Source organism: Equus caballus, chromosome 8 (assembly GCF_041296265.1).
Source record: "Equus caballus isolate H_3958 breed thoroughbred chromosome 8, TB-T2T, whole genome shotgun sequence".
NCBI classification, from domain to species: Eukaryota; Metazoa; Chordata; class Mammalia; order Perissodactyla; family Equidae; genus Equus; species Equus caballus.
Genome location: NC_091691.1, coordinates 97,445,215 through 97,472,500, shown reverse-complemented (window position 1 = coordinate 97,472,500; position 27,286 = coordinate 97,445,215). Strand labels below are relative to the sequence as shown.

Here is a 27,286-nt window from a genome sequence, read left to right as displayed (position 1 = left end):
CTTCACCCCATCTAGCCACTTATACTCCAGGAATTTCTTGCAGTGTTCTTAATATGCCATGCTATTCCATACTCCACTACTTTTGCTCTTTCACTCTTTTGTTTCCTCTATTAAAAATGTCCAACTTTGCCTTGTGAATACCTCCTTATCCTTTAAGATCCAATTCAAACATAACCTCTTAAAGAATACCTTCCTGCTGCTCCTAAGCAGAGCCAAGTACCCCCCGCTGTGGACCACTGTCCTTGCTCTCATCCTGTAGTGCGTCTCTACTCATGTCTGTCTCTCCTACTTGGAGCACATGACCACAGGGCCTTTGCACCACCTGGTCACTGGGCCTGCATGAAGAGGAAACTCCAAAGAATCTGCCCAGAGGGAAATGAATGAACGAATACACAAATCAGTGGTTATGCTTCTCTCCTATTTTCACTTCCAACACCTTCTCTCATTCAGTCTTGAGCAAAGGAAAGAGCGAAATCCTCCAGAAAACAAAGGACTTTCAGAAACACATGAACAGGAAGAGGGGGAAGAAAACAAGTTAACAATTAAAAAAATCACAGGACAGGCAAAGGAGAACAGAAGAGAGGCTACTCGCCTGCATTCCACTGCAGGGATCAGGATTCTTCCACTAAAGAATCCTGAGACTCCACATAGGTTTTTTAAGTCAACACGGAGCCATTGTAAAATAAAAGTAAAGGATCAGTCACTGAGATATGACGTCATCACTGGAAAAGCCCTCAGAGACAGAGGTCAACGTCTTCAACTACAACACCCAGAAATGACAATGTGTATTTTATTTCTATTTTGTTATAGGTTGATCATACTTACTGCCTTGGGACAAATCTCTGACCCTACTCTTCCATGGAAAAAATTCAAGAAAACACCACCACAAAAAAGCAGCAGAGGGGATGGTGGTGACAAAGGTGCTGTCCTTTCACTGTGAGGAGAGCCCAGGAACAGCTTCCTCTGCTTTTTCTCCATTGTCCTACCCTTACTCCAACTCTCTCCTGGATTTATACAATACTTCACTGGAAAATACTCTAGAATCATGTCCAAGAACAAGTTTTTTTAATTTTAGTATTATAACTAAGAGATCTCTTAGATTTTCAAACTACAAAATGATTTGTATATAAAACAATGTCCATTCACATTGTTTAAATACAATATTTAACCGGTATTTCAAGGACTTTGTTAATTTTGTATTCCTCACTGACACGAAGCGAGACAGTAATCATTAACGTGGCATTTTTAAAATTTCAAACTAAAGACAAAAATATATCATTAAACAAAAAGCATTAAAATATTATATGGATAAAATATGTAATACACCCTAATAATAAGAGTATTTTAATGTTAATTTAGATGTTTTTTACAAAACTGAGAGACGCTGCACTTTATATTGTACAAGCATAATTCCTGCCACAATATAAAGCAAACTTTTTCTATCTATATCTCTTTAACCAAAACAACCAGCTGAACCAAATACTTATCTTATTTAGATACTTCTGTAGATATGATGGGTGTAATTAATTGCTCAGCTAAAAATGCAATTCCATGGTGCTTTCAATGATTTAGGTATACAAAGCTTTAGTTCTCAGAACAGACTAAAAATAGTGATTTTAATTTATTCCTGCTGCCTACAATTACCCACAACCATGTATTTTTAAATATTTCCAGCCTATAAAAATTACTAATTTTTGCCACTTGTGTTTATCTGCATTTAGACTTTGATTTGGATAAATTAAGCTCTCAAGTGTTCCTTGCTTTATGAAACTCTGCATGTTGTACACTTCAACACAAATAAATGACTTGTACCATTAGAGGTTTAAATAATGCAATGTATTTCATGCTCAGCCTGAAGCTGGATTCCAATGAAGTTGCTAATGCACGTAATGATTAAGTGTAACTCAAATACTAACTGTGTTGTTGAAAACATGACAGGCAATAATTTGGTCTATTATATTCTGCCATTTAATTGCCTAGTACAGACATTCTCTGACACGTTATGAAGCAATGATTTACAATTATTCAAGCTGCAAAGGTCAGAAAGTGACATTATAATCATCTACATAGAGATCCCTTCTAATGCACAAAAACTAGGTAATGCCACACACACCAAAAAAAAGAGTTTTACTGCATTAGTAACTTTCTATTTAAGGTTTCTTAAACCAACTAAGAATAAACAGTTCATAAGAACATTAATACACAATAGAAAATGTCTAGAATCTTTCCATGAACCCAGAGGTGACAGATTGAGAAAATGCCTTTATTCTCTCTTCATTAGGTAAGTTCCACTCAACTACTTAACTCTATGCACAAGATTCAAGACGACATATAGGAAAATCAATCAGAAAATAACATAATCCCTAAATCACGCATACTGGAGTCTTTGTGAACAATGGCACACAAAAGTTAGGTATCATTTCCTAGGTTTACTGAAATCAGAGGCTACTTACTAGTTTTCTATTCTTTTATTTTTTAGTAACTAGTAATGAAAAACAAAAACAATAACCCAAATTGATCAATTTTACGCTTCTTATCCTAATGGAAAGACAGTAAAATCCTCACTTTTTTAGGCACTTACCTCTCTCTATTATACTAACAAGTTCAATTTGTAACCACTTAAGTGCAATAAATTATCAACACATAAAGAACAATGGGGAAAAATAATAAAATTATTTTTAACACTTTAATATGAGAAAAGTGAAATGGAGGAAGAAATAGAAAAAAAAAAAAAAAAAAAGACCGAATACCAGAATATTAATGCAAAACACTGCGCAAGAAATTTTTTTTCAAAGAATGTAAATCTGAAGAAAAGCAGAAAACAAAAGTGGCTGAGGGCTGGAAGGAGATAAGTTACAGTTATCACATGCTAGTGGAAAGAACCTAAAGAGAAACAAATAAGTACAAAGGACAGTCAGTAACCCAAACAATAGATATTGCAAAAGCAGAGAAATAAAGAAAAGAGACAGTTAAAAGGCAGGGAAGAGTAGACTACCATTACCAGTGCATAATTTAAGTCCATCTCTAAACCCCCCTTTTACTCTCAAGTTCACCATCTGTACAATGGGGATAAGAAACATGAGATAAACAATCCTATGAAACCACAGAGATCAACAAATGAAATGAATGTTAAGTAAGGTGTACACTAAACCAGAGCACTGCATAAATACTATTTATTAGAGAGTACTATACACACTATTGTGTGGGGAGGGGTGTATATATATATACACAGAGAGAGTATTAAAATAAAATTAAATGAATTTAACAAAACATGGTATCTATAATGACTTTCTCAAGCCACTGAGATTGTCAAGTTTTTAACTACTGAAAAAAACAAAAGTAGAGCTCACTGATTTAGTAAAAATACGTTTAGCCTATTTTTAAATATATGTTCCCAACAAAATTATTAACTTCTGTATAGGGATGCTTGCTTTATTTCTTATTTTCTCCCCCACTAAACCCTATGTCATACCCACAGCACATTTTCATGTTAACCATCCATCAAGTGCTAAATATAAATCCACCCACTCATATATTCTATAAAATTCCTCTTGACATCACACTCAGATGTAAGAAACTGTACTATTCAAAAATTGCTCCTCCTAAAAGTGAAAGTAAAATAAAAGGCTTTTAATGAAGTTATCTATAACATGTTCTTAAATGGGAAGTGCAAAGCACTACATTTTTGAAATTTTTACTATGACATGAGCATGTAAATCATGGGTAAACAAAACTTAAATCCTGAATTCTGAATCCTAGCTACCTAATAAGAATTAGACATCCAGTACATTCAGCTTCTTTGTCAACTGAAATCCACGATACACTGTGGTAAGATTTGCCAATGAGGGGGGAAAAAAGATACCTTAAAATTGAGCTTAAAGATTTAAAGAAAATCACCACAGGTCTAAACTCTTAAACAAAAGTGTAAAAGGCAGTTTATGGTAAGGGAGTAGCTAGTGCACAGCCCCTAACCTAAGCCTTAGTAAAAATATAAGACACATACTTGATGGCATTTACAATCGTCTTATATGCAGATATGAAAAGTCAAACAATCACAAATAATCAGAAACATTAAAATTGAGCTCAATTCAACAGAATGCACTGTCTGCTGTTTTCATCAATTTCACCATAAAATATTAGTTTTTTTCAAGAAAACCAAGAGCTAACTAAGAAAAAATGGTACAACATTGTCAGTAATAATTTCATTTTTAAAATGTGCCTGCCTCACTATTTTTATATATTATCACTCAATCACAACTATTTGAAAAACAGTTTTATGTCTTATGACTCAAATAATGAAGAGGTCATTATTAAAATTCTAAAAGACAGAGACTGGGAAACTAACTATTGCAGAAAGGAAAACATCGTGCAGGACCTTCTGTTTGTGACAAAATTATAGAGTTAATGTTCCTGAAAGATCACTTCACCTCTTAAAGCATGATTTTTTAAAAGGTAAAATTTATTGCAATTAAAGCTAATGAAGAAATGCAGCATGAGCTGCTTATGTTCAGGAACTAATAGGTCCACTGAGCATTTCCAAGATTATTTAGCCATCAATGATAATGAATTGACATTGTCAGTGATGTTAATGTACCAATGTTCTCTACTGCTACTAATCGGATAGCCAAATTCTTCCTTTTTTTCTTTGTTTTTCACTTTAATTTACCTACAGACTGCCCCACCCCTTTGAAACACTGAAATACAGAACAATCTATGATACTTTTTCTTTAACACTAAAGGGTATGTAACTCATTATTGTTTCAACTACATAGAGCAATAGGCATTCTTCAGTTTACTGCAATTCTTCAGAACTTTTAGCTTCACTGTGAAAATATCTATCTTGTAAAAATTACTGTTATGTAACTTTTAAATCAAATTTCACTTTAAAAAATTAACAGAACTATTATCTCATAGTCAAATAAAATTCAATGACTGCCATAAGTTCTAAGACATACAATTTTGGACTCTAGATTGCTTTTCCTACACACACATACATGTAAGACCTCTATGATAGCAGCATAAAACTCAATGTATCCATATGTATTTATAATTCTCTATCTTGGGAATCAAATGTATAAACCTCCAATGCAACAATTCAGTTGTATGTGGTAAGCAATGAGCTAAGCAAAGTGTGCACTGTTCAAATTACACACTCAAAGCCCATCAATCATGTATTGTTTTTGATGCTACATATGTCAGAACTGTTCTCTGAAAAAGTTTCTTCTCTTTCCAGGGTCTTAGTAATCCTAAGAAAAAAATGAATGGAATTAGATTTCAAATAGAATATGCAAAAATTGTTTACTTATTTTGCAGAAATGAGGAAGAAACTGCTTATTGCCATGTAATAGCAAATTTTCACTGGAGTCAGGGCTTTCCTCCTTCCCATAGCTCATATGATAAAAACAATAAATGAGATATCTTTTAAAATTCCAAGACCCAGAGAAATTAAAATGAACCATTTGGCACTCGACCCTTGCAGCTAAAATCAGGAACAACAGAACTCATTCTCCCACTGATCTTCAGGGGCTCCAGGACAAAGGTTTGTCTTCATTTACTTTAGTTGCAAGTCACTGACCCATCAATTCTGCCAATGAATACATCACAGACCATGGTTAATAAAAGTGCTCACAAAGTTATCTGTAAAACTATCTTAAGGGTCAAAAACTACAACTGTATCCTGGGATGAAATGTACTGTCCAACAAAAAACAGAAGTTTTTTTGGACTTAAAAGATATTTACACAGTAGTGCCAAGCAGAAGAATCTTGGGCTAAAAAAATAAACCTAACATAACATATACACATTGCGTAATTTCATTGAACCTGTAGTATTTTGTGAATTAGCCATAAGAATTGCAAGTTTCTCAGGTTTCACATAAAGTGTTTTTACATGATATGCACTTATTAGTTAATTTCTCCAGCATTATAATATTAAAATATATTTTTAATCAAAAGTAGGGTATTAAAATCCAGCTCTGAATGTCCTATGATATACCACAGATGTCATGGCATTTTAAAACCTTTTAAACATTTCTGCTAAATTAATTAGTTTTGCATTAAGGCATCTCAGTGCTTCCTATTAAATGCAACACATTTGAGTGACAATTAAACATTGTGAATAATTCTTTAGAGGAAAGAGCCATTAACCAAAAAAGGAAAACAAGTTTTGAAATAAAGTTACACAAAAACACACATTATGCACACACTGTTTCTTTAAGCTTCATCCTTACAAAAATCAGTAAGCCACCGTCTGAAATTAAATCTTTTTTTTTGCTTTTTTCCTTATAGAATATGCCAATGGATCCAAAGAGCCATTAATGTGATTAAAATTAAAGCTGTATAGCAAAAGAAAAAAAAACATGCATATACACTCCCAAAGCTATATTATGTATTTTTTTATGTCTTTAAATGGAATTTACAGTTCTCTCTGGCAATGTGAATGAACATCCTATAATTTAGTCAATTTACAGATTACAGGTTCAAATTGACCTTGTAGCCCATAAAATTGCTCATCTTCAGTACAGGATTAGAAGTGGGAGAAGAATGTCATAACTGTATTTAAGGAATTTACCATAACAATGGAAAGGAGGATACGCATGCATAATTTTAGCCACTCTTACTCATATCAGTTTTGAATTCTGAAACAATGGATATCCTGCACATGCTTCCTGGTTCACCACGGTAGAGATGGTTTCAATTTACTCACCCACAGACATGACACTTGTATTCCCTCATCCCAAGGTGCCTTTTGACATGGTTTCTGGCATCGCCAAGCTGAGCTGTTGCAAAATGGCATATCTTGCACTTGAATGGTTTTGATCCTAAGTAAATTTAACATAAAATATGATTTGAATTTGAATAATACATTACTGATAGTTTAAAAAGAGGCCTAGATCTTAAATCATACTTTTAATCTAATTACAAATTTCTGTCCCCAGAAGGGAATCCTTGCATTCCTTGGTAACCTGAATGGACCTGCATTCCATACTTACTCCACCAAGAGGACGTTAATGTTTCAGTGAGTGTTCCTAACTGTCAATAACATTTCTGAGATTTAAAACCAAAAGTGATACAGTTGAGCAGCACTAAGTAGATGAGATGAGCTAAAGTAACTTTAAATATTTTTCTTATAATTCACAAAAATATCTTTTAAAGTCACTTGACATTTAAAATGGAATATTTTAAAATATTTTTAAAACATGAATGCATACAGAGTAGATGATATTTTTCAAGGTATATTTATTATCAAATAAATTTCTCAGTGGCCACCTCCTTGCTTCCTCATATTTCTGCAGCTTTGAATTTATTCACATTAATAATGGTATTTCAGATTTTTTTTCTGACATTTATCCCAAATGATTCACTATGTTACTATTTTAATAACAAAGTAAAAGTATATAGTGGATAAATTATTTGCTTTTATGATCATTTTATAGTCAAAAATCTGTGATGATTCTGCAAACCAAATGTACTGACATTTTGGTTATTATTGATTTCAAGAACAAATATTTCATCATAAAAAGGACAGTAACAAAAATAAGTAAAAAAGCAAAGCAACAACTTTTTTTTATTTCATAAAGAAATAAGGTTAACCTATACTCAAAAATGAGAAAATAAAATTATTTCAGAGTCGACAAATTTGGCGTCAATAACAGACAGACTATAACTAGAACATAGTTACTAACGGACAATCAGTACCCACAGCAACGGGAAGCAACACTCTTTTAAAGTCTAACATGTATATACCATTTTCCAATTTTCTAACCACTAAATCTTCAAAAGATAAATCAAAATCATAAAAATCAGTTTAAAATCAGTACAATATGTTTCTGGATTTTCGTATCATGTTTAGTACCTATTTGGTGAAATATCTCTTCTAATACAGTTAGAAAGAATATGAAATATGTAGACTTTCATAAATATACAAAAAGAGCTCAAATTTTAAAAATTGTAATAAATTATATTTGATCAATGAAGCTTTGTGCAGTGCCCTTGAAAAAAAAATCCTCCAAGAATACTTTGTTGAAATTGAAGCACTCAGTAAAAAATTTTAGTCTTAAATTTCAATTTAATTTCCAAAAGCTGACAAAAATAGTGAAGCATTTAATTTTAATCTTCTAACGGAAATAAAAAAGTCAACAGTACTAAGCACGGGCAGACAAGGTTGAATATTTCACAGTTCAATGACAATGAAGCCAGATCTCTTAATACTTCCATTTCTACTGTTAGAAGTAGATGTAAAATATATTTAGCACCTGAATGGTTATATCTAGTCAGCTTTATATGTTTAAATGTCAAAAGCAGGTTGAGACTGCAGCTTACAGCAATCACATTCTATCAATCACATTAGAAACTACAGTTTATTTAAATGATTCTGATAAAACTAAGCCTATCACTACTTTGAAACATTTCATCTCAACACAGAATTCTATGAAAGGACTTATAAAAGAGTGAGAAGAACCAATTTCCCTGTACTTTAAATTAAAATGCATTACAGATAACAAGGTAATTAGGAAATTACTAACTAACGATAACATCAGGACCCCAAAAAGAGAAGATAAAGCTCTCTCAACATCTGCATCACAATTTTGGTAAAAGGAATTAAAAGATCTTGTGCATGTGGGATTCCAGTTTTTCTCTTGCTCACACTGCACTGACACTGTGATGAGCTCCTCCTGGTGTTGGCACATGTGCCATGAGCGGCCAGACAGACCTGTGTTTTCAGCTGACTGTGCGTGGCTCCTTGGTGCCTTCAGGTCTCAGTGATCATGATGGTGTGGTGACAACACACAAATCAGCTCTTTGGTTGGCTGCTCTCATGCAGAAATCACGGAGGCCCTGACTATTTTTCCTATCTTATATTCAGAGTAGACTGTGTTTTAACATCTCCTTTCTGTGTCATAAAAATTCAAATACAAGTGAACTAGAGATAATGCTTTTCAATACAAGAAGAAAAAGTTTTGTCTTTTTCTAACTGATAATGTTTCCATTTTTAAGCTTGCTATGCACATCCCAAAATTAATCCAGGTACAGTGTTTATAAGGCAAAATTTGTAAAACCATATATTTCTAAATTTCTCTTTCTCTCAGGTATATTGTGATTATTATAAACTGTGAATATTATTTTAAATAGTTCCACTCCTTAGCACAGCATTATCCTTAGTAGATTTTTTTCTTTTAATTTGGCCTGTGAGGTTTTTTTGAAAGGGAAAAACGAAAGAGGCTCTCTAGCTTTCTGGCACCTTACAATTTTACCAAAAGAATTCCAAAGATGTTAAAAACTAAGTCTTCACTCAGACCTACACAGGCATTCCTCAACATGAGTTATTGCTCATTGCTATGCAAAATGGATGTGACATTAACATTAAAAAGATAATAAAACTTTAGGTCTTAAAGAACCAAGTAAGGCGTATATAACCCAGCATCTAACGCTTCTCAATTAGAGCCTCGATTCTACAATCCTCCCTAAATATTGATCACTTCATTCATTCATCTGCTGACTCATTTATTCATTCATTCAACAAACACTGAGAGCCAACTATGTGTAGGGTGCAGAGATGAAGCAGCGAACAAAGGAGAGACCCTGTTCTCACTGTGCTTTGAGGCCACAGACTAACTCTCCTGACCATCTCTTCCCCAACTGACTCGGCTTGTAAACTGTCACGGATTAAGTAGCAAACATACCAGCCCCAACTTGAGAATTTTTTAGTGAAGTCACAGGACTCCCTAGCTCCCCACATGCGAACATTTTCAAACAGCACAAGTGATGAGTGCACCCGGAACATGAGATGAAAGGCTTCAGACAGTCTCCAGCTTAAAGACATCTGCCATGTTACATAAAATTAAAACTCTAACGGAATAATGCAGGAGAGAAAATGAACAGCTTTTTTTGTACTACTAACGTAATGAGAAAGGAGACACTGCTCTTCCCGGTCATGCTGAGGGTGGCATGCCAGCAAACGCACAGGCAAACTCCAGGATGCTTTTTTCCTACAATTACTGATAACCAAAGCTCATTTATTTCTTAGAATGCTGCTTTTATCATAGTGTTAAAGACAGGAAGAAAAGGTTACATAAAACATATAGTAAATCACAAAATATGAAAACAGGGATTGGAAGAATAAGCCCTTTTCCAGTTAACCATTAATAACAGTCCCTGCATTACTATTTCAGGGACATAAGCAAAGTATCTGAAAAGCAATTCATTCTAAGATGCCCCAAGAAAAAAACCTGGATTGGATTAAAACCTGGAAAGCAACTTCCCCCAAAAAATGACTTGCAAAATTGAAATGGTAGACCGCATTGTGTACTCAGAAATAGTACTCTGTGGTGCTTCAGAACACAATAAAAATGTACTTGCTGATAAGCCTAACATAAGATGTTAAAAAGTATGCTAACTTTTACTAAATGTTACAATCAATGATGTAACTTATATAAGTAGGGTTACTTTGTCACATATTGATAGTTACCTCACTTTCACATCCACATTAACTTGATTTTAAATGCAATTAATACATATAGTCAAGGAAGACTAATGGACTACATTCTGCACTTAACCTGGTGGACATTTTCAAATGGCACAAGTGACCAGTGCAAACCTATTTTGCATTGTAAACGACTAAATAAATCTTAATGGATTAAGAATGATCAGCTATCAACACACAAGGGAAATTAAGTGCTGAAATGCCTACATTGATTATTTTAAATTATTAGCCTTACTCTGTTCTTGAATTTGTATGCTTTTAGTGAGCTTTAACACATTTACAAGACTTATTGACTATAATTACAAGAGAATTCAAGTAATGGACACATCAATTATAAGCAACATGTCTTGACCAGACAGTTGCATAAAGAATTCTAAAAAGAGCTCCATTAGCATCTTCCTCTTAGTTTTATTCAGTTTTATCTGCCTTAAGAGGGCATATTAAGAAAGTACATATTTTCTGCGCATGTGAACAAGTCTGATTTCTAAAACCATATTATTTCAGGAAGTGACCTGCAACACAGTACTGACAGAGATATTAATAATGCCAACAAGTATGTATTTGGACTTATTCCCCAAAAATGGCTCTATTGCATGAGACGAGTTGGCACCAAGAGTACAATGTTTATATTTACCTAGATTAACCTTATGCAAGTTACTTATGCTCTGTTACTTTCTTCAATGAAAAACTTTTATCTATCTTTAATCATCCTAACTATTAATAATGTTTCACACTCTTTTGTCTTCCTCCTTGTAACCATGCACTAAGTTTCAAAAACTGCATGAATTTAAAGTATAGCTTTAATAATAAGCCATTATTTAAAAGTACAGTAAAATAAACCTTACAGTTTTAATGAAAATATGTTCATTGAAATGTGAATTTATTATTCAAATCCACTCATAAATTCCACCATGGAGACAGAACTTGTCTAAGCAGAGTACAATGATTTAGAAAAGCTGTCTATTTAAAATAAAGAATGTATGGCAGGTTTATAGAAACAGTGCACTGAATTTTTACATAAATTTAGAACAGTAGCTTATGCATTTTCCACCAAAAAAAAAGTTTAAAAAAAATTTCTACCCAAAATTAAACAATAAAATGGAACACTACATGTGACACAGCACAGAAACTAAATCAGGTGCTACCTTCACAAAAAACAAATCCTCAGGACATATTAACTTTGAAAAGTGTTGACTAATTTTGATCCTTGAAAGCAGAATCTTGTTGCCTGGGAGTCACACTTTTGGATATAAACTATCTGGCAACAAATATTTTTAAATCCTTAAAATTTTAAGAAAATTTTTATTATCCCATTCCTCAAAAGCCATTTAATATGTCCTCTGAAACCCAAAGTGCCACTTAATAGATACCTTGGAGCACCAAACAATTAGGATTTAGAAACAACTGACAGCTGAAAGAGACAAGAATTTAACAAAGGCATCAGACGAACTAGGTGTTTTTGATAAAACGAAAAGAAATTTGTCAAATAACCTGCCTTTGGAATCACTAAGGTTTAAATCCCTTTAGAAATGCTAAGTGACAGCAAGGACTCATGGCAGACGTCAGAGAGCGCCCCACTGCAGGACAATGTGAACTAGGTGGAAGGTCAACAAGCAAAGGCAGCAAGTACCCCAATGCTCAGACAGGAGCAAACGTCCGCATTTGACCATTCCTGTGCACTTTATAGGGAAATAGAAGTTTGCTGTGGTTTACATACCTGTGTGAGTGCGAATGTGTGCTAGAAATGCCATGGAATTGCTACTTCGACACATCTTCCCACAATACTTGCACACGTTTCCCTGATTCTCCTCTCTCTCGCGGTTGATTTGCTCAGTGTCCTCCACTATGTACTTATTCACCTCCCGCAGCAGTTCCTCATGCTGCCCTTTAATGTGCAGAAATAAATTCTGCTCCGAATCAAAGGGCTCTGTGCACTTGACACATTTAAAGGTGGCCCCTCCCTCTGGAAGCTCTTCCACGCTGGCCTGTTCATTTCTCATATGCCCAGCACTAGCCAAATGCTGATGAAGGTTGCTCTCCGTATAGAAGGATTTTCCACACAGTAAACAATGAAAGTGTTTCTCTTTTGTAGGATGCTTCATGGCTATGTGAACGTTCAGTCCACTCAAACCATCTGCTAAGAAGCCACAGTCATCACAACGGATTCGTGTGGATTCACCAAAGGAACTACCTTCAGATTTCTTCTTTCTCACACCTTGAGCACAGTCTTTTAAGGGCAACTCGCTAATTCTCACTCCTGTTGCTATGAGACCATCTTCAGACTGATCTATCAATTCACCATCTTCAGGGTTCTTTATTCTTATTATGGAGGAATCAAACCGGCCAAAACGATACGTGGCCTGTCCTTTATCATCAATACTGATTATAGTTTCATAAACATCATTACTTTCAACTGTGCTATCAGAAGCCGGACCATCCTCTTCCAAAATAATTTTAGTTTCATGTTGGGAATTCATCAGAATTTCCTTATTCTCCAGAACAGGATCTTCTTGCCTATCTTTCAAACCCTCTGAACTCTGCACACTTCCAACTTTGCTTTGACCACTGCTCTCTAGGTTTAGCTGTTCTCTTGTCATTCCCATCACAACAGGGATGGTGCTGTCAGCTGACTGCTCTCCACCTAGAACTCCAGCACACACATGTTTGCTAAAGACCTTATCTGCATCACCTCCTACATTTCCTCCATCGCTCTCACAATGAATGTTTGGATCAACGATGTCATTCAACACACTGTGGTTTTTCTTTACTGTCTCATAATTGAAAGCTGAGCTTCCCAAATTTTCATTCTGAAATTTTCTTGGGGAGTCATAATTAGAGGAAATATTAAGGGACACTATCTCGTCAGGTTTCATAACTTTATCCTTGGCAAGGGGCTGTTGGAAAGTTTCACAAAAGGAATGATCTTCACTGAGATTAGAGTCTTCTTCAGTCTCAATTTCCACAGAGTCAGGAGCACAGAGTACTTTAGACATATCCAAATTAGTGTTCTCATCCAAAATAGAACCAGCAGTATTTCTCGATTTAAGAATTTCAGATGGTTGGTCTGAAATTATTTGAAATTCTTCAGAATTTTGTTGCTGCTGCTCTTCGGCTATAATGATGTTTTTGGACATTTCTGCAGAACTCGCTTCTACGTTAGAAGAGTTCAAGTAAGACTGTCTTTTTATCTTGTGTTTTTCTGTTGCTGCATGCCTAGTCATCTCCCGACGAGTCACAGCATAGTAATCACATGCCATGCAATAAAATGCAAACTCTTTTGTATGTTTCCGTTTTATGTGCAGTTCTAGAGAAGCAGAAGAGTGAGCATTAAACTCACATTGTGTACATTTATTATCACTTGTGTCCATTACATCTGTCTGGGAGTGTGCATCCCCCTGTTGGACAAGGTCCTCTGGTTCTAGAGAGATTTGTTCCTTTTTATCAGTAAGGTGACTGTTAACTTCCCCATCTATGGCATGAAATACATTTTCAACTTCAACTTCAATTGAATTTCCATGCTCTACTACTGGCTTTTCTGGAATGGAGGGATCTAGGTCAGCTGACTTGTTAGCGTGTTCTTCTGAAATGGTCATCGCTGAGTTGGTGTTCTTTCTACAGGCTTCAAGGTTACTCACTTCGGGGCCAACAATGATATCTGAACTTTGTTTTCCATTTGCTTCTATTTCTACCCGCCCTTTATGTTTCTTGGTGGCACAGTGACGCTCCATATCTCCCTTAGTTACAGTATAATACTTACACACTTTGCATAAATAACTATATTGGTGACTGTGTTTTCGTCTAATGTGAACAGTCAAGTTTGTAATACTAGAGGCCAAAAGACCACAATGCGAACATGTCCTTGAGATATTACCTTTAGGTCTCCCTCTCTTTGCAGTGGTCAGAGCTAATGCATCCTCTTTGGTGATTATACCAGACTGTGACAGTTCCTTGGTAGTTAGCATGCTCTTCTCAAGACAGGAATGCTCCTGTAATTGCACACCTTCTACATGGCCTTCTACCCTACCATTTCCAGAAATGTTAAACTCTTCTTTTTTATCATTTGCACCTATACATACCCTTTCAATACATTCTTCAAAGCTTAAGCCAATATTATTTTTCTTAGCATTTTCAAGATGCTTGCTTCTCTTAATGTGTTTCTCCATTCCTTCTTTGCTCAATGAATAAAGGTTACATGCCTTACAAAGAAAGTGATAGTCTTGACCATGCCGGAGCTTTATGTGTCTTGTAAGAACGGTGGAAGACCTTGTTTTATAAAAACACTTCTTACATTGAAACTGAGGCTTACTTGAATGCCTTACTTCATTTCCATGGCTTACCCTGGGCTTAGCAGGTTCTTCCTGAGCTGCTTTTCCCGACTCACTCATAGAATCTTTTGTGTTTTCCGATTCTAAAGTACTTAAAGGTAAAGTCTGTAAAACCAAATCATTGTTAAATGATTGAGAAGTCTTTGGTTGAACCAATAAGCGAACATGCTTCTCAGTTGTTTTGTGTTCTTCCATGTCTTTCTCAGACAAGAAGAACAGATTACAAGGAGTACAAAGAAAACCCATACTGTGCTTTTCCTTCATATGGTCTCTAAGATTTATTTCATTCAAGGAAATAAACGAACAACACTGACAACTGAGGGCAGAAGCAGTTTGCTGATGCTGGTTATTGTGCAAATGTTCATCTAAGTCCCTCCTCGATATACTGGAGAAGTCACATGTCTGGCAGTAAAATTTCATCTCTCTTGCGTGGCACCTTTTCACATGGATTTCCAACTCTGCTCTATTTGTAGCTATCTGACCACAGTCTGCACAAGTACACAACATCTGATGGTCAGAAGCTGGCCTGACTGTGAGAGAATCAAAGGAGCACGGGATATGAGAGGTTCTTTTGTCCTGCTTCGGGTCCTGGGTTTCCAAGGAAGTCACGCACAGAGTGTGGATACTGCCACTCGTTTCTACATGTTTAGATGTTGACTCTGCATCACTTGCTTTCATCTGTGTTCTGAAGTGTTTCATATACATCCTCTGAGTTTCATTAGTCCCTCTTTTATTAATTCCTAAAAGATTAAATCTTTTCTTTGCCTGGTCTTTTAAGGTGAAAGTGCCACTTCGTCTCCGGAAGCTATGACCCAACATGAGAACACTGCGCTCAGGTCTCGGTCTCAAGGCTGTGCTGACACCATGTGCTGACTGTAACGTATTTTTGGTAGATTCCAATGTATCTAAGAGACCCTCCGAGGTTACTAAAGCTCCTAACTTTTTACTCTGGTTTTCAGGATTTTGAACCATTCCAGGGGCAGTTATGTTTTCTTCAACAATCTCTCCTTTTTCCGACGAAGTATTCCTGGAAGGCGTCATTTCCACAAGGAGCTCACTGCTACTTCCACTCTGTTTAGAAATGCTTCCTCTGAAATCTTGAGATTTGCTTCCAACATTTCGTAATCCTTTTGAATCACTATTCTTTGCCATTGGTTTAGAACCTCTTGGTTTTGCATGAATATTTTTTGTTCCCATAGTACATGGTTTCTTAGGAAAAGGCTGTTTTGTTAAGATCTGTACAAATCCTCCACGAGCAGCAAGATTCTGACGCCGGAGATGTGTTTTGCCAAGATAATGTGCATTCAACAGGTTTTCTTCCACACACTGAAAACCACAAAGATCACAAGAAAAGACTTTCTGTGGCCCATGTGTCTGTCTGACATGCATATGGAGAGCTGCACTGCTCTCCGCTTTGTGGCTACAGTGGCAGCAGGCATGTTCCTTAGACTGTTGCAAGTGACATTCGGCATGCTTTTCCAAATCAGAGCAAGAAGAAAACAAATGACCACACTCATTGCACTTGAAAACTGTCTCTCCATTTCCAATGGTACAACTAACACTAATCTCTTTCAGGGGAAAAGGAGGTTCTCTTTCTGGATGGAGGGAAACCATCTCCTGAGCAGACTTTTTTTCAGTGTCCGTTTTCAGAGAAACAGAGTCAACAGTGCTTAAACTGCCCAGAGGAGAGAAGGCATTGGGAAGACATGTGCTTCCATCCAAGCAGTCACTCAGGAGGGACTCCTTCACCGCCTCCTCTAAAGGGATGTCCACTTCTGAGACTGTGCTCTCAGACGTTTCTGATCCACGAACGCCCTGCTCCGCGGATTTAAGGGGCTCTGCCTCGGCTAATTTCATTCGTTTGGAAGCATGTTTATTTTCGTCTTCCTCCACAACGACACTGTCAAAGTTTGATGATTCTGAAAGACCTCTTTTGCTTGTGGAATTCTCGGAGGATTCCAAATCGGATATAGGCCCACCATCTACATCAGGGGATGAAATATTTTCCAAGTCTTTTGCTTCTTTTTTTACTTTCTCATCCTCATCATTCTCCGGTTTCTTCTCAGTATCCATCATTAATAAAGTGCTAATGACCTTTCTTGTGTCATAGGGGGCTCACTTGGCATTCATAACCTGTGAAGAAAATAACCATGGTATTAAACCTCTGAACGTAAATGACACATATTAGTCCAAAAGTCAACATAAAGTAACACATTGGATGAAAAAATATCATAAAATTAGCCTCAAGATTTCCTTTATATTGAGATGAATGTGATCACATGTATGAAGTTCTGTATGAGAGCATGAAATCAGATTTTGGAAACATCACATCATACGCACACTGCTGACTCAGGAAGCAACTCTATGAGATCTTTGATAGAAAAACTGATTCTCAACCAGCATGCAAAAAACTCCCATGTTTCAATTCTCTTTACCAGTACACTTCAATTTACTACTTTGGGAAAAAAAAAAAAAAACACGGAGAAAGCTTCTTTTCAAATAACGTTCAATGAACTCACACTCTGTAAAATACATTAAACAAAACTCCTGTGACACAAATCAGGAAGTCAGGCCTTCCCCTCCCAACAGAAGCCCAAGTCCCAGTATAAAAGAAATGCAGTTTAAAACCAACTGCTTCATCCTTTTCCCCTAGAGCAAAGAGCCTTACCATTACTTTTCTAAATATTCCTAGTTAACCACTGCATATTCTCAACACATAACACCATTCATGCACAAGCTCTTTTGCCAATGAAAAGCCACTCCTACTCCAGTTGTCCATCACCAATTTCTTCACCTAACAGTCATTTTGTGTCGTCTGAAGGTTAACGGCAAAGGGAAATGTCAGGGGTAGAGTAGAATTAATGAAGTAAATTTTGGACGGGGAAAGGAACTTTATTGAAAAAATGCTTTAAAATCAATAATATTGATTTTATTTTTCATTATGCTATTTAATTCAATTAAAACATATCATTTTCCATTTACTTTATACCATGATTGGAATTTTCAGCCAAATGCCATTTGATTTGATGTTACTAAAAAGCTATCATGTACTATGGCCTCAAAGTTAATGATAACTTTTTAACTCTTTTTTCCATAACGATGACAAACCACATGAAGGCTGTTGCTCTGACCCTGCTAAAACCAGGGAACAAAAAATATATGTAAGCTATGATACCAAAAGCATGAGCAACAAAAGGAAAAGTAGATAAACCAGACTTTGTCAAAATTAAGAACTTCAAATGACATTATGTTTCAAAGGCCACTATCAAGAAAATGAAAAAAACAACTCACAGAATGGGAAAAACTTTTTGCAAATCATCTATCTCATACAAGACTGATACAGAATATAAATGACTCTTAGAACTCAATAATAAAAAGACAAATCAATTTTAAAAATGAACAAAGGAACTGAATACATATTTCTCCAAAGGAGATACGCAAATAGCCAAAAAGCACATGAAAACATAATCTACATCAGTAGTCATTAGAGAAATGCAAATCAAAATCATAATGCAATACCACTTCACATCCACTAGGATGGCTAGAATCTAAAAATCAGATGACAACAAGTGTTGATGAGGATGCGGAGAAACCAGAACCCTCATACAAAGCAGTGGGGATGTAAAACGGTGACGCCACTTTGGAAAACAGTCTGGTGGTTCCTCAGATGATTTAAACATTGAGTTACTACCTAGCCCACAATTCCACTCCTAGGAATATGCCCAGGAGAAATGAAAATGGATGTCTACACGAAAACTTGTACATGTATGTTTATAGAGCAGTATTATTCATAATAGCCAGGAGGTGGAAACAACCCAAATATTCATCAACGGATTAATGGATAGACAAAATGAGACACATCCATACAATGGAATATTATTCCGCCACACAAAGGAACGAAGTACTAATACATGCCACAATATGGATGAACCTTGAAAACACCATGCTAAGTGAAAGAAGCCAGTTACAAAAGACCACATACTATATGGTTTCTTTTATAGGAAATGTCCAGAATAGGCAAATCTATGGAGACAGAAAGTTGTCAGTGGTTTCTTAGGAATGGCAGGGGGTGGGGGAGGGGACAGGAGACAGGGGAATGATAGCTAAAGGGTACAGGGTTTCTTTTCAAGGTGACAAAAATGATCCAAAATTTTCTGTGGTGACGGTTGTACATGTCTATGAATATACTTAAATCCATTAAATCACAGTTTAAATGAGTGAATTGTATGGTATGTGAATATCTCCATAAAGCTGCTTAAAAATACAGAATTGTCATATATAAGCTACAATACAAAAACATCTTGTATTTGTAATTGCACTGTAATACAATAATATATTGTATCACTCTTGTAAAAGAGGGAAAAAAATGTGTTTCACTCCATTGCTGAGTGGTGTTCCACTGCATGGATATGCCACATTTCTGCTGATGGACATCTGAGCTGTTTCCCGTTTTTTGGCTACTATGATAAAGCTGCTATGAATATTATTGTACTAGTCTTTTTATGAACGTACACAGTTTTATCATACTCATAAAATGTTCACCATTTCTTCAGAATGTGTTCCAGAAAATACAATTATCTAAGAGGTTAACAGGTGTTTTGAGAGGAAAAAAATATCCTGGTCAAATAAGTTTAGAAAACTCTGGTTTGAACAAGTTTCTTTACCACAGGATTTCTCAGTACATAAGCATTTCCCAAACTAACTTCATTATAGAACCTTTTGTTTATAAAGAATCCAAAGGACCCTTTAGAAAATGCTCTTTTAGATAAAGCATTGGTTTTGCTATTCGACATTCGCAATGGAAGAGTAAAAGGAGGAGAGAAAGTAAGAAAGAATGGATCATGCATCTGTTCCAAAAACTTCACTTAGTGCCTACTATAAGCCAAGTATTCTTGGCTGTACATTCTGGAATTACAGCAAAAAATACAAAATCTCCACCTTACATTGTAAGAGGTGAGACAACGTATTTATTTATTTATTTATTTATTTTGAGGAAGATTAGCCCTGAGCTAACTACTGCCAATTTTCCTCTTTTTCTGAGGAAGCCTGGCCCTGAGCTAACATCCATGCCCATCTTCCTCTATTTTTTATATGTGGGACGCCTACCACAGCATGGCCTTTGCCAAGCGGTGCCATGTCCGCATCCGGGAGCCGAACCGGCAAACCCTGGGCTGCCGGGAAGCGGAACGTGCAAACTTAACCACTGCACCACTGGGCTGGCCCCAAGACAACGTATTTTTTAAAATAGATATCTTGTCCAATCCAGGACATCCACCTATGGTCAAGAGTCAAAGGGATTAGGTTAACTCTCATGCATCAAGCAACTAGAAAACAAAAAACAGACAAAATCTATGAAACCACGGCACAAAACATTGCACATCAGGCACCAAAGGACAATGATCCCCAAGAGATGAGACACAAACCAGGTGAGTCCCAGCCTACTGCCTGGAGATGGGACGCAGGCCACAGCACAGGAAAGGGGATCCTAGCCAGAGCCCAGGCGCCTCCCAAGAGAGTTGAGGGGCAGCCAGAGTCCAGAGGGCAGAGTAAAGGAGAGGGGAGGTGCCAGGAAGAGAAGCCCAGAGACCTGGAGAGGCTCTCTCATGAGAGTCCCTATTAGATAGAGAACACCGCATCTTCCCGGAAAATTGTCTCATGTCCCTTCACACTCAGTCCTCGGTAACTCCTCCTCCCTGAGGCACCCACTGCTCAGCATTCTTCCGCAGTAGATTAGTTTAAACTGCTCCAGTAGTTCACATAAGTGGAATCAGAAAATATGCCTTTTAGGGGAAGGAGAGTCTGGCTTCTCTCCTCAGCACAATGTTTTTGTTACACGTATCAGCAATGTGTTTCACTCCATTGCTGAGTGGTGTTCCACTGCATGGATATGCCACATTTCTGCTGATGGACATCTGAGCTGTTTCCCGTTTTTTGGCTACTATGATAAAACTGCTATGAATATTATTGTACTAGTCTTTTTATGAACATATATTTTCATTTATTGTGTGTAAATATCTAGGGGTAGTATTGCTGTGTTACAGGGTAATGTTTCTGCTTAACTTTATGAGAAACTGCCTGACTGATTTTCAAAGTGGCTGCACTGTTTTACATAGCCACCAGCAATGTCAAGAATTTTGATTGCTCCACATCCTCACCAACCTTTGACGCTGTCAGTCTTTTAAATTTTAGTCATTCTAGTGCTGTGTAGGGCTTTAATCTGCAATTCCCTGATGACTAGTGATGTGCTGACTACTTCGTTATGTGCTTTGTGAAGGTCCTGTTAGCCTTTTGCTCATTTCTTAAATCAGTTGTTTGTCTATTTTATTATTGAGCTGGAGGACTTGCTAATGTATTCTGGATATAAATCCTTCGTCAGACACATGTTTTACAAATATTTTCTCCATTTTCATTTTATTAATGTTTTCTTTTGATAAGCAGAAGTTTTAAATTTTGATGAAATCAATTTTTTTCCTGTTCTGTTCCGTGTCTAGTTCACTTTCTGTCTCCCCCTGCTAGAACGCAAGGGCATGCTTTATTTCATCCACCCATATATCCCAAGAGCCTAGAACAATTCCAAGCACATATAAGCTACTAGAATGAACAAATACTTCATTGTGATATAAGAAATATCTCCTATCTAAGTATTTATACACAAAATGAAAAAATGTCTGAGATACACTTCAAAACAGTCCAGGAGAGGGGCACAGTGAAGGCTGTGTGCTGATAATAATTAAAGCTGAATGACAGTTATATGGGGATTCAATATACTATTCTATCAACTTTTCTATGTGTTTGTATATGTTTGAAAATGGCTACAACAAGCTATTTTTTAAAAGCTTTTAATGCTTAGTCTAAAACAGTGTGAATTCTCTTCCTTTCAACGATGAGTCCACCACTTCCCTTCCACCATCGCTGTGGCTCTCTGCTGCACCACCTTCAGTTGGTCACGAGCAGGAGTTTCATCTTCAGAAGCATATGGACAGAACACACAAACACTGGTTTATGGAAGACCCACACACACATCTATTCAAGAGTGAATGTTCTGTTGATGACACATGACATATATTTTTGGGGACAAAAGAATGACAACTATATTAATATGCAGAAGCAAAATTTATTATCTTCTATATAATGGCTCCCAAAATTCTAAAACAAAAGGAGAAAATGTTTCTACATGTGTTATTTCCAAATTGATTTTTTAAGTTAATGAAATAATTCATCATCTCATTATATCAAGAAAGAATAAACATTCAACAAATATGTATTGAGTGCCTAGCATATGAAAGGAAGTACACTGATACGAACCCATTCTTTGCCCTCACTAGGCTCATATTCTATTAGAAGCCATGTGACATATACGCAAAGGAACTCACACAAGGCCAAATACGATCACGTGTGTGATACACACTAAGATCTATAGCAGTATAATGAGCAAGAGATCCTACTCCCAAGTAGAATATCTGGCTAAAATAGTAGAAATGTTATTTGAGCTAAACCTTGAAGAAACTAAAACCGTTTTTGTCTTTTGTTGAGGAAGCAGATAGGAAGAGTTAAACATTTCAAGTAGAAGGAAGGGATTAGGCAAAGCCAAAAACACACACAGTGAGTGTGCAAGGCCGTGAGCAGTCCAGATAGCTACAGCACTGGCTGTCTACTGCACAGCAACTTAAAACAAAGGCAAATGACCAGCCCGGACCAGATCACAGAAGGCTCTGACTTCAAAGCTGGTATTTATCCAGTAGCGTCAGTGGGGAGTCACCAAAACACAACAGCGCTTTAGGAAGGTTAATTTTTCAGTACACAGGACATAGTATAGGTTGAGAAAGTCTAGTGACAGGAAAAGTACATTCTAATAGTTTAACTGATAAAGCCCAGAACTAGAATGATGTCAGTAAGCAGGAGTGCAAGGTGATTTAATAAGTATCTTAAAATGATCTAGAAAAGTATCTTATAGTGATCTACAGGAGATTAAACAGAAATGAGGAAACTTATGCAAATATAACTTAAAAGGAAAAATCTTCATCAGAAAGCTTATTAGAACAAGTACCTTGTAACCAATGGACACAGGGGATGGGGTCTTTCTTAAAGAAGAATTCAAAAATCTCCCAGTTGGGACGGACAGTTTAAGGGCTCATTTTTCTGGAGACAGATTTCGTTTACTCATTCAACAAACACTTATTGCAAGCCAACTGTGTACCAGAAAGTATCGTTAATTCCCTCAAGAACAAAGCAAACAACAGAACAGGCAGGGGATTCACTGTTGGCCCTTAAGAAAGGCATAATCTCTGTCCTCTCTGAAAGAACTGGGACTTGTTCCACTGGAGAAAGAAAATGAGCCTCGAATTTCTTCCCACAGTCAGGTTTCAAGACTCACAAGACATAGCAGGTGTTCAGACTACAATAATGAGATATGTTATTCCCAAATCTTAAAGCACATGCTGCCTATGCAAATTCAACAACATCCAACTCCACAAAGATTTTCAAATATGCAATTCCACTTAGACTATCTACTCTTATCCAAATTCTCAACTAGCTGTTCCTTGACTAAAAAAAAGTTACATGTAACTTGATCTTCAGTGTTACCCATAAAAAATTATTAGCTCAGCAAGAAACTCCCAAAAGAAAGTCCCCGCTCTGACTGAAACAGTCTCTGCTATGGTTTAAAAAGAAGAAGAAAAAAAAAAAACACTTGCAAGAAAGAAATCGAAACACTCCTATGCTCTTTAAGAACAATAATAAAACAAATCAATAGCAGCCTTCTGATGACACCTGGTGGCCGCTTCTCACAGGAAGTTCCTTTCAGCATTTTAAAGAAATTATTCCAGGAAACGTTAACAGTTCTCAACCACTTCATATGCTATCTTGACTATGGGCAGCACGCATGAAGTTTCTCCCCTCATTTCCCTCCTTTTTGTTCCAGTTTTCACTTATCCCAATCTTGTCTTCACTTCTCTTTTCATCTCTTTTCTCTTTTCTAACCAGTAGACATTAAGGCAGCTTCAGCTTGCTTTCTGTCTCTTTCTCACACCCTCACACACACACACACACACACACTCACACACACTCACAGACATACTCTCTCACTGGTACAAGGCCACCCACACAGGAAACCACCTTCTCCCTGCCTCCATCCCACGCCATCTCACCCTTCACCCCTCCTAGACTTACCCAAATTAGTGGTGCAAGCAGTGTGCAGTTAGCACGTGTTGGCACCAGGCCCATGGTAAAGTCACAACAGGGGATAGTGTGCAGCATGGCTGGTGTGCACACACGTGCATTTATAAAAGCTCCCAATGGTCTTTTGCCCTTTCCCTTTGAGGAGCTCAAAAAGGACGAACTCCAGAAGTTGTGGAGATCCTACAGCAGTCTCCTCCCGGAAGGGCAAGGTAGGACAGGCAAGACTTCCTACAAGCCTATTACGAGCTGAGCAAGACATGAATAAACGGAAATTAGCGGACTGCGCAGATCTCTTTCTTAATCTATCATTTTCAATTGGACTTTTTATTGGAAATATATGTCTTATACTATTACCTGATTTAATAAAGTACCATCAAGTCCATATATAGTCTGTTCATGAGAAAATTCTAGTATTAGTTGTCGTTACAAAACACCATGTGCATAACCTAAGGGTAACGAAAGGGAGCTGTGCTTTACGTAATCATCCTCTCACCACACTCTCCCATCAGAAACATCAATTTGTTAACAGAGACCACAAAATAAAGTATCTGATCCTACAAAGAAAAAAATCACTCTTCTATGAAAATGCTAACGGTCACAAGTTGAATAACTTCTTCCATGACAAGAGTAAAATTTAACACCCTAAAAACCATTTATTGGTAACATCAGAAGCAATTTTACCACAAATGGATGTGTAACATAGTTGTTTATTCACAATGGGATCAGCTCCTGAACACTCGGGTCCAGCAAAACCCACCTCCTCAATGTGCCGCTGCATTGCATTCCTAAGTATAAGTCTGTTAACTCTACCTTCCCCAACCAGGAAAATGCCTGTGGCGATTCAGAATGAGTGTCAAATTCTCTGACACTCCCTTCAAAGGGTGGAGCCTAATTCCCTCCCCTTGGTGTGCGCTGGCCTTGGTGACCTGCTTGCAAGGGACAGAAAACAGTGGAAGTGAGGGTTTTCGGCTCTGGAGACACAGTCACAGAGGTGCCGGTATTCCGCTTGCCCCCTCTCTTGATCACTCCGCCCAGGGAAGTGGGGGACCTGTCGCAAGAACACTTCTGCAGCCTGTGAACATGGAGCTCAAGTTCACCCCTCGTTTGTATATATTTTACATATATTTCCTTTCCTATACCCTCCAACCTTTAACAAGAATGTTCTATACTATCACAATAGTATTAATGTACACAGGAGGAGGTCAATGAAGTATACTGGTTGAAGAGCAGAATTCCCATCAAACTTCTGAAAGATTTCAAAACTTAATAAACTGACATTTATATTTATGCCTCTCCCACTACCAAAACCAGACCTGATATGGCTTACGATGAAAAACTGGGATGATAAAATCAAGAGTTATTAAAGAGCTAACTAACAAAGAGATGAGGTAGAGAGTTTTAAATTTAGATTTGTATGGAATAAAAGAAATGTCTTAATGTTTCCTGAAAAACCTCATTTTGGATGAAGGCATTCATTCATATTGGCCCCTAGAATCATTTATAGCAAACGACTTGCCTCAAAGATAACAGTAGCCATGAGTTCCTTTCCAGCTAAGCTCAGAAATGTTAGCAACCTGTATTTCTACTATTCCCCAAACCTGATGGGGCAGCCCATGCAGTAAACACCTATACAGCCACATGTCACTGGGGCTGAATGAGTCACAATCCTTTTGGCCACACAGAATACAAAACTTCCTCACCCTCATCTAGCAGGAGGCATTCAAACTTCGGAGATGTAGGGGCCTCTGGTCACAGGACTCACACCTGATTAAGTTCCACCTCCAAAGCATCTCACATGCCATGTCTAGCTGACTTCTAAAAATAACCTTCCCCAGCCAGAGTCCAAGGACAAACCGAAGACAAGCTAGAACTATGTGCTCTTAAGCCCAAATGGTCAGAGTAAATAAAACTATCGACGGAGAGGAAAAAATTCTCACTCAAGTCAGAATAGAATACTGTTCCTATTCCAGGGGATACCTGTGTTCTATTTCAAATACCTAATTTGATTTTGCCTGCAAGTTAAAAATTAGAATATTTGTTTAGGGCTTAAGTTAGAGCTAAAACAATCATTAAAAAGCCATACTAATAGGGATCAAGCCATGGTGACTGTAACAGAACAAACAGACCTCACCCCTTTCATTATCAAAGAGTCTCCCCTTCCCAACACCACTCGTCAGGATGTAGTAACAGCAACATAACGTGACAAGTCATGGGACAAAAACAAACTGTAACATTAGCCCAGGTTTCTTACTTGGCTGTTTCTTTTATTAAAATGTTCCTACACTTCAAGTACTATTTTCCAAATACATTAAATTGATCCAGTAATAAAGTCAATTTTATGACGATCTTAACCACCTCTGACAAAGCTATCTTGTGTAGTAGGAAAGATTTTACACAGAAAGTTAAAATTCAATATATCTCCTTTCAAAATGTATTTTTAAAATTAATGCTTTGTTAATATTTCCATCTAATTGTTTTGATTTTTTTTAAAAGAAAGAAAATTCTTATTGGAACAGGAAAACGGCATAAAAAAAGGAAAATTCTATGAGAAAAATAGAAAATGAAAAATTTCAATGCCATTAAAAGCAGACACATAGGATCATTTGTGTCTTATGTCATTTGAAAAGGTTGTTTTATTATCAATGTAACTAATCACAATGAAACCATCTCTTACAACTAAAGACATTATAATGAATTTTCTTTACAGCTACAGAGAAATGGGATTTGCTGTTTCACATCAAACAGAACAGGCTATATAAATTCTTCTTCCTATTTATTGTAAAATATAATTTCATCTATAAAATCAGTCATGAAATATTAAAACTGAAACAACAGAATTTACATCCTTTACTTAATTTAGTTTAAATGGTCTATTCACTAAAAAAGGGGGGGTACATGTGATAGACCCCTACTTTCTCATTACGTATTTCCATTAGACCCTTTATTTTCAAGAATTTATAATGCAGCCATAAAAAAAGCATTCCATAATAAAAGTTAGTATACTTTCCTTAAATATTCCTTTCATCTTTTTTCAAAAGGTAAGAGAAGGAAGCACATAGCATACAAAATGCTGAGCAAAGGGAAGAGAATCGGGCAAATAAGATTAAAGAAACACATCACACATGTACACTGAAAATGCTAAACACCAAGTGCAAACAAGCATCCAGGTGCGAGGAGGGAGCCCAGCTCCTCCAGGAAGTCGCCAGAGCACACGCGGCTACACTTAACGCCTCGGAGCCTCAGTTTCCAGGTTTGCAAAGAGACAGTTCGAAAGGATTAAAATTTCTAAATTCAATGATTAATT

General features: G+C 36.7%; 1 protein-coding gene across 4 annotated transcripts in view; it reads right to left on the bottom strand.

The window, feature by feature from the left end:
* ZNF407 (zinc finger protein 407) overlaps positions 1-27,286 on the bottom strand; it is a 448,774-nt gene that overhangs the window by 401,576 nt on the left and 19,912 nt on the right. For all 4 annotated transcript variants that reach the window (XR_002810021.2, XM_023647991.2, XM_070221185.1 and 1 more), the window contains exons 2-3: positions 12,198-16,938; positions 6,704-6,818 (exon numbers count right to left, since the gene is read on the bottom strand). Coding sequence is in view for 3 of the 4 variants with exons in the window: in XM_023647991.2 (XP_023503759.2) it covers positions 6,704-6,818; positions 12,198-16,881 (4,799 nt within the window). In the remaining variant the exon portion in view is untranslated. The remainder of the gene's footprint in view (positions 1-6,703; positions 6,819-12,197; positions 16,939-27,286) is intronic.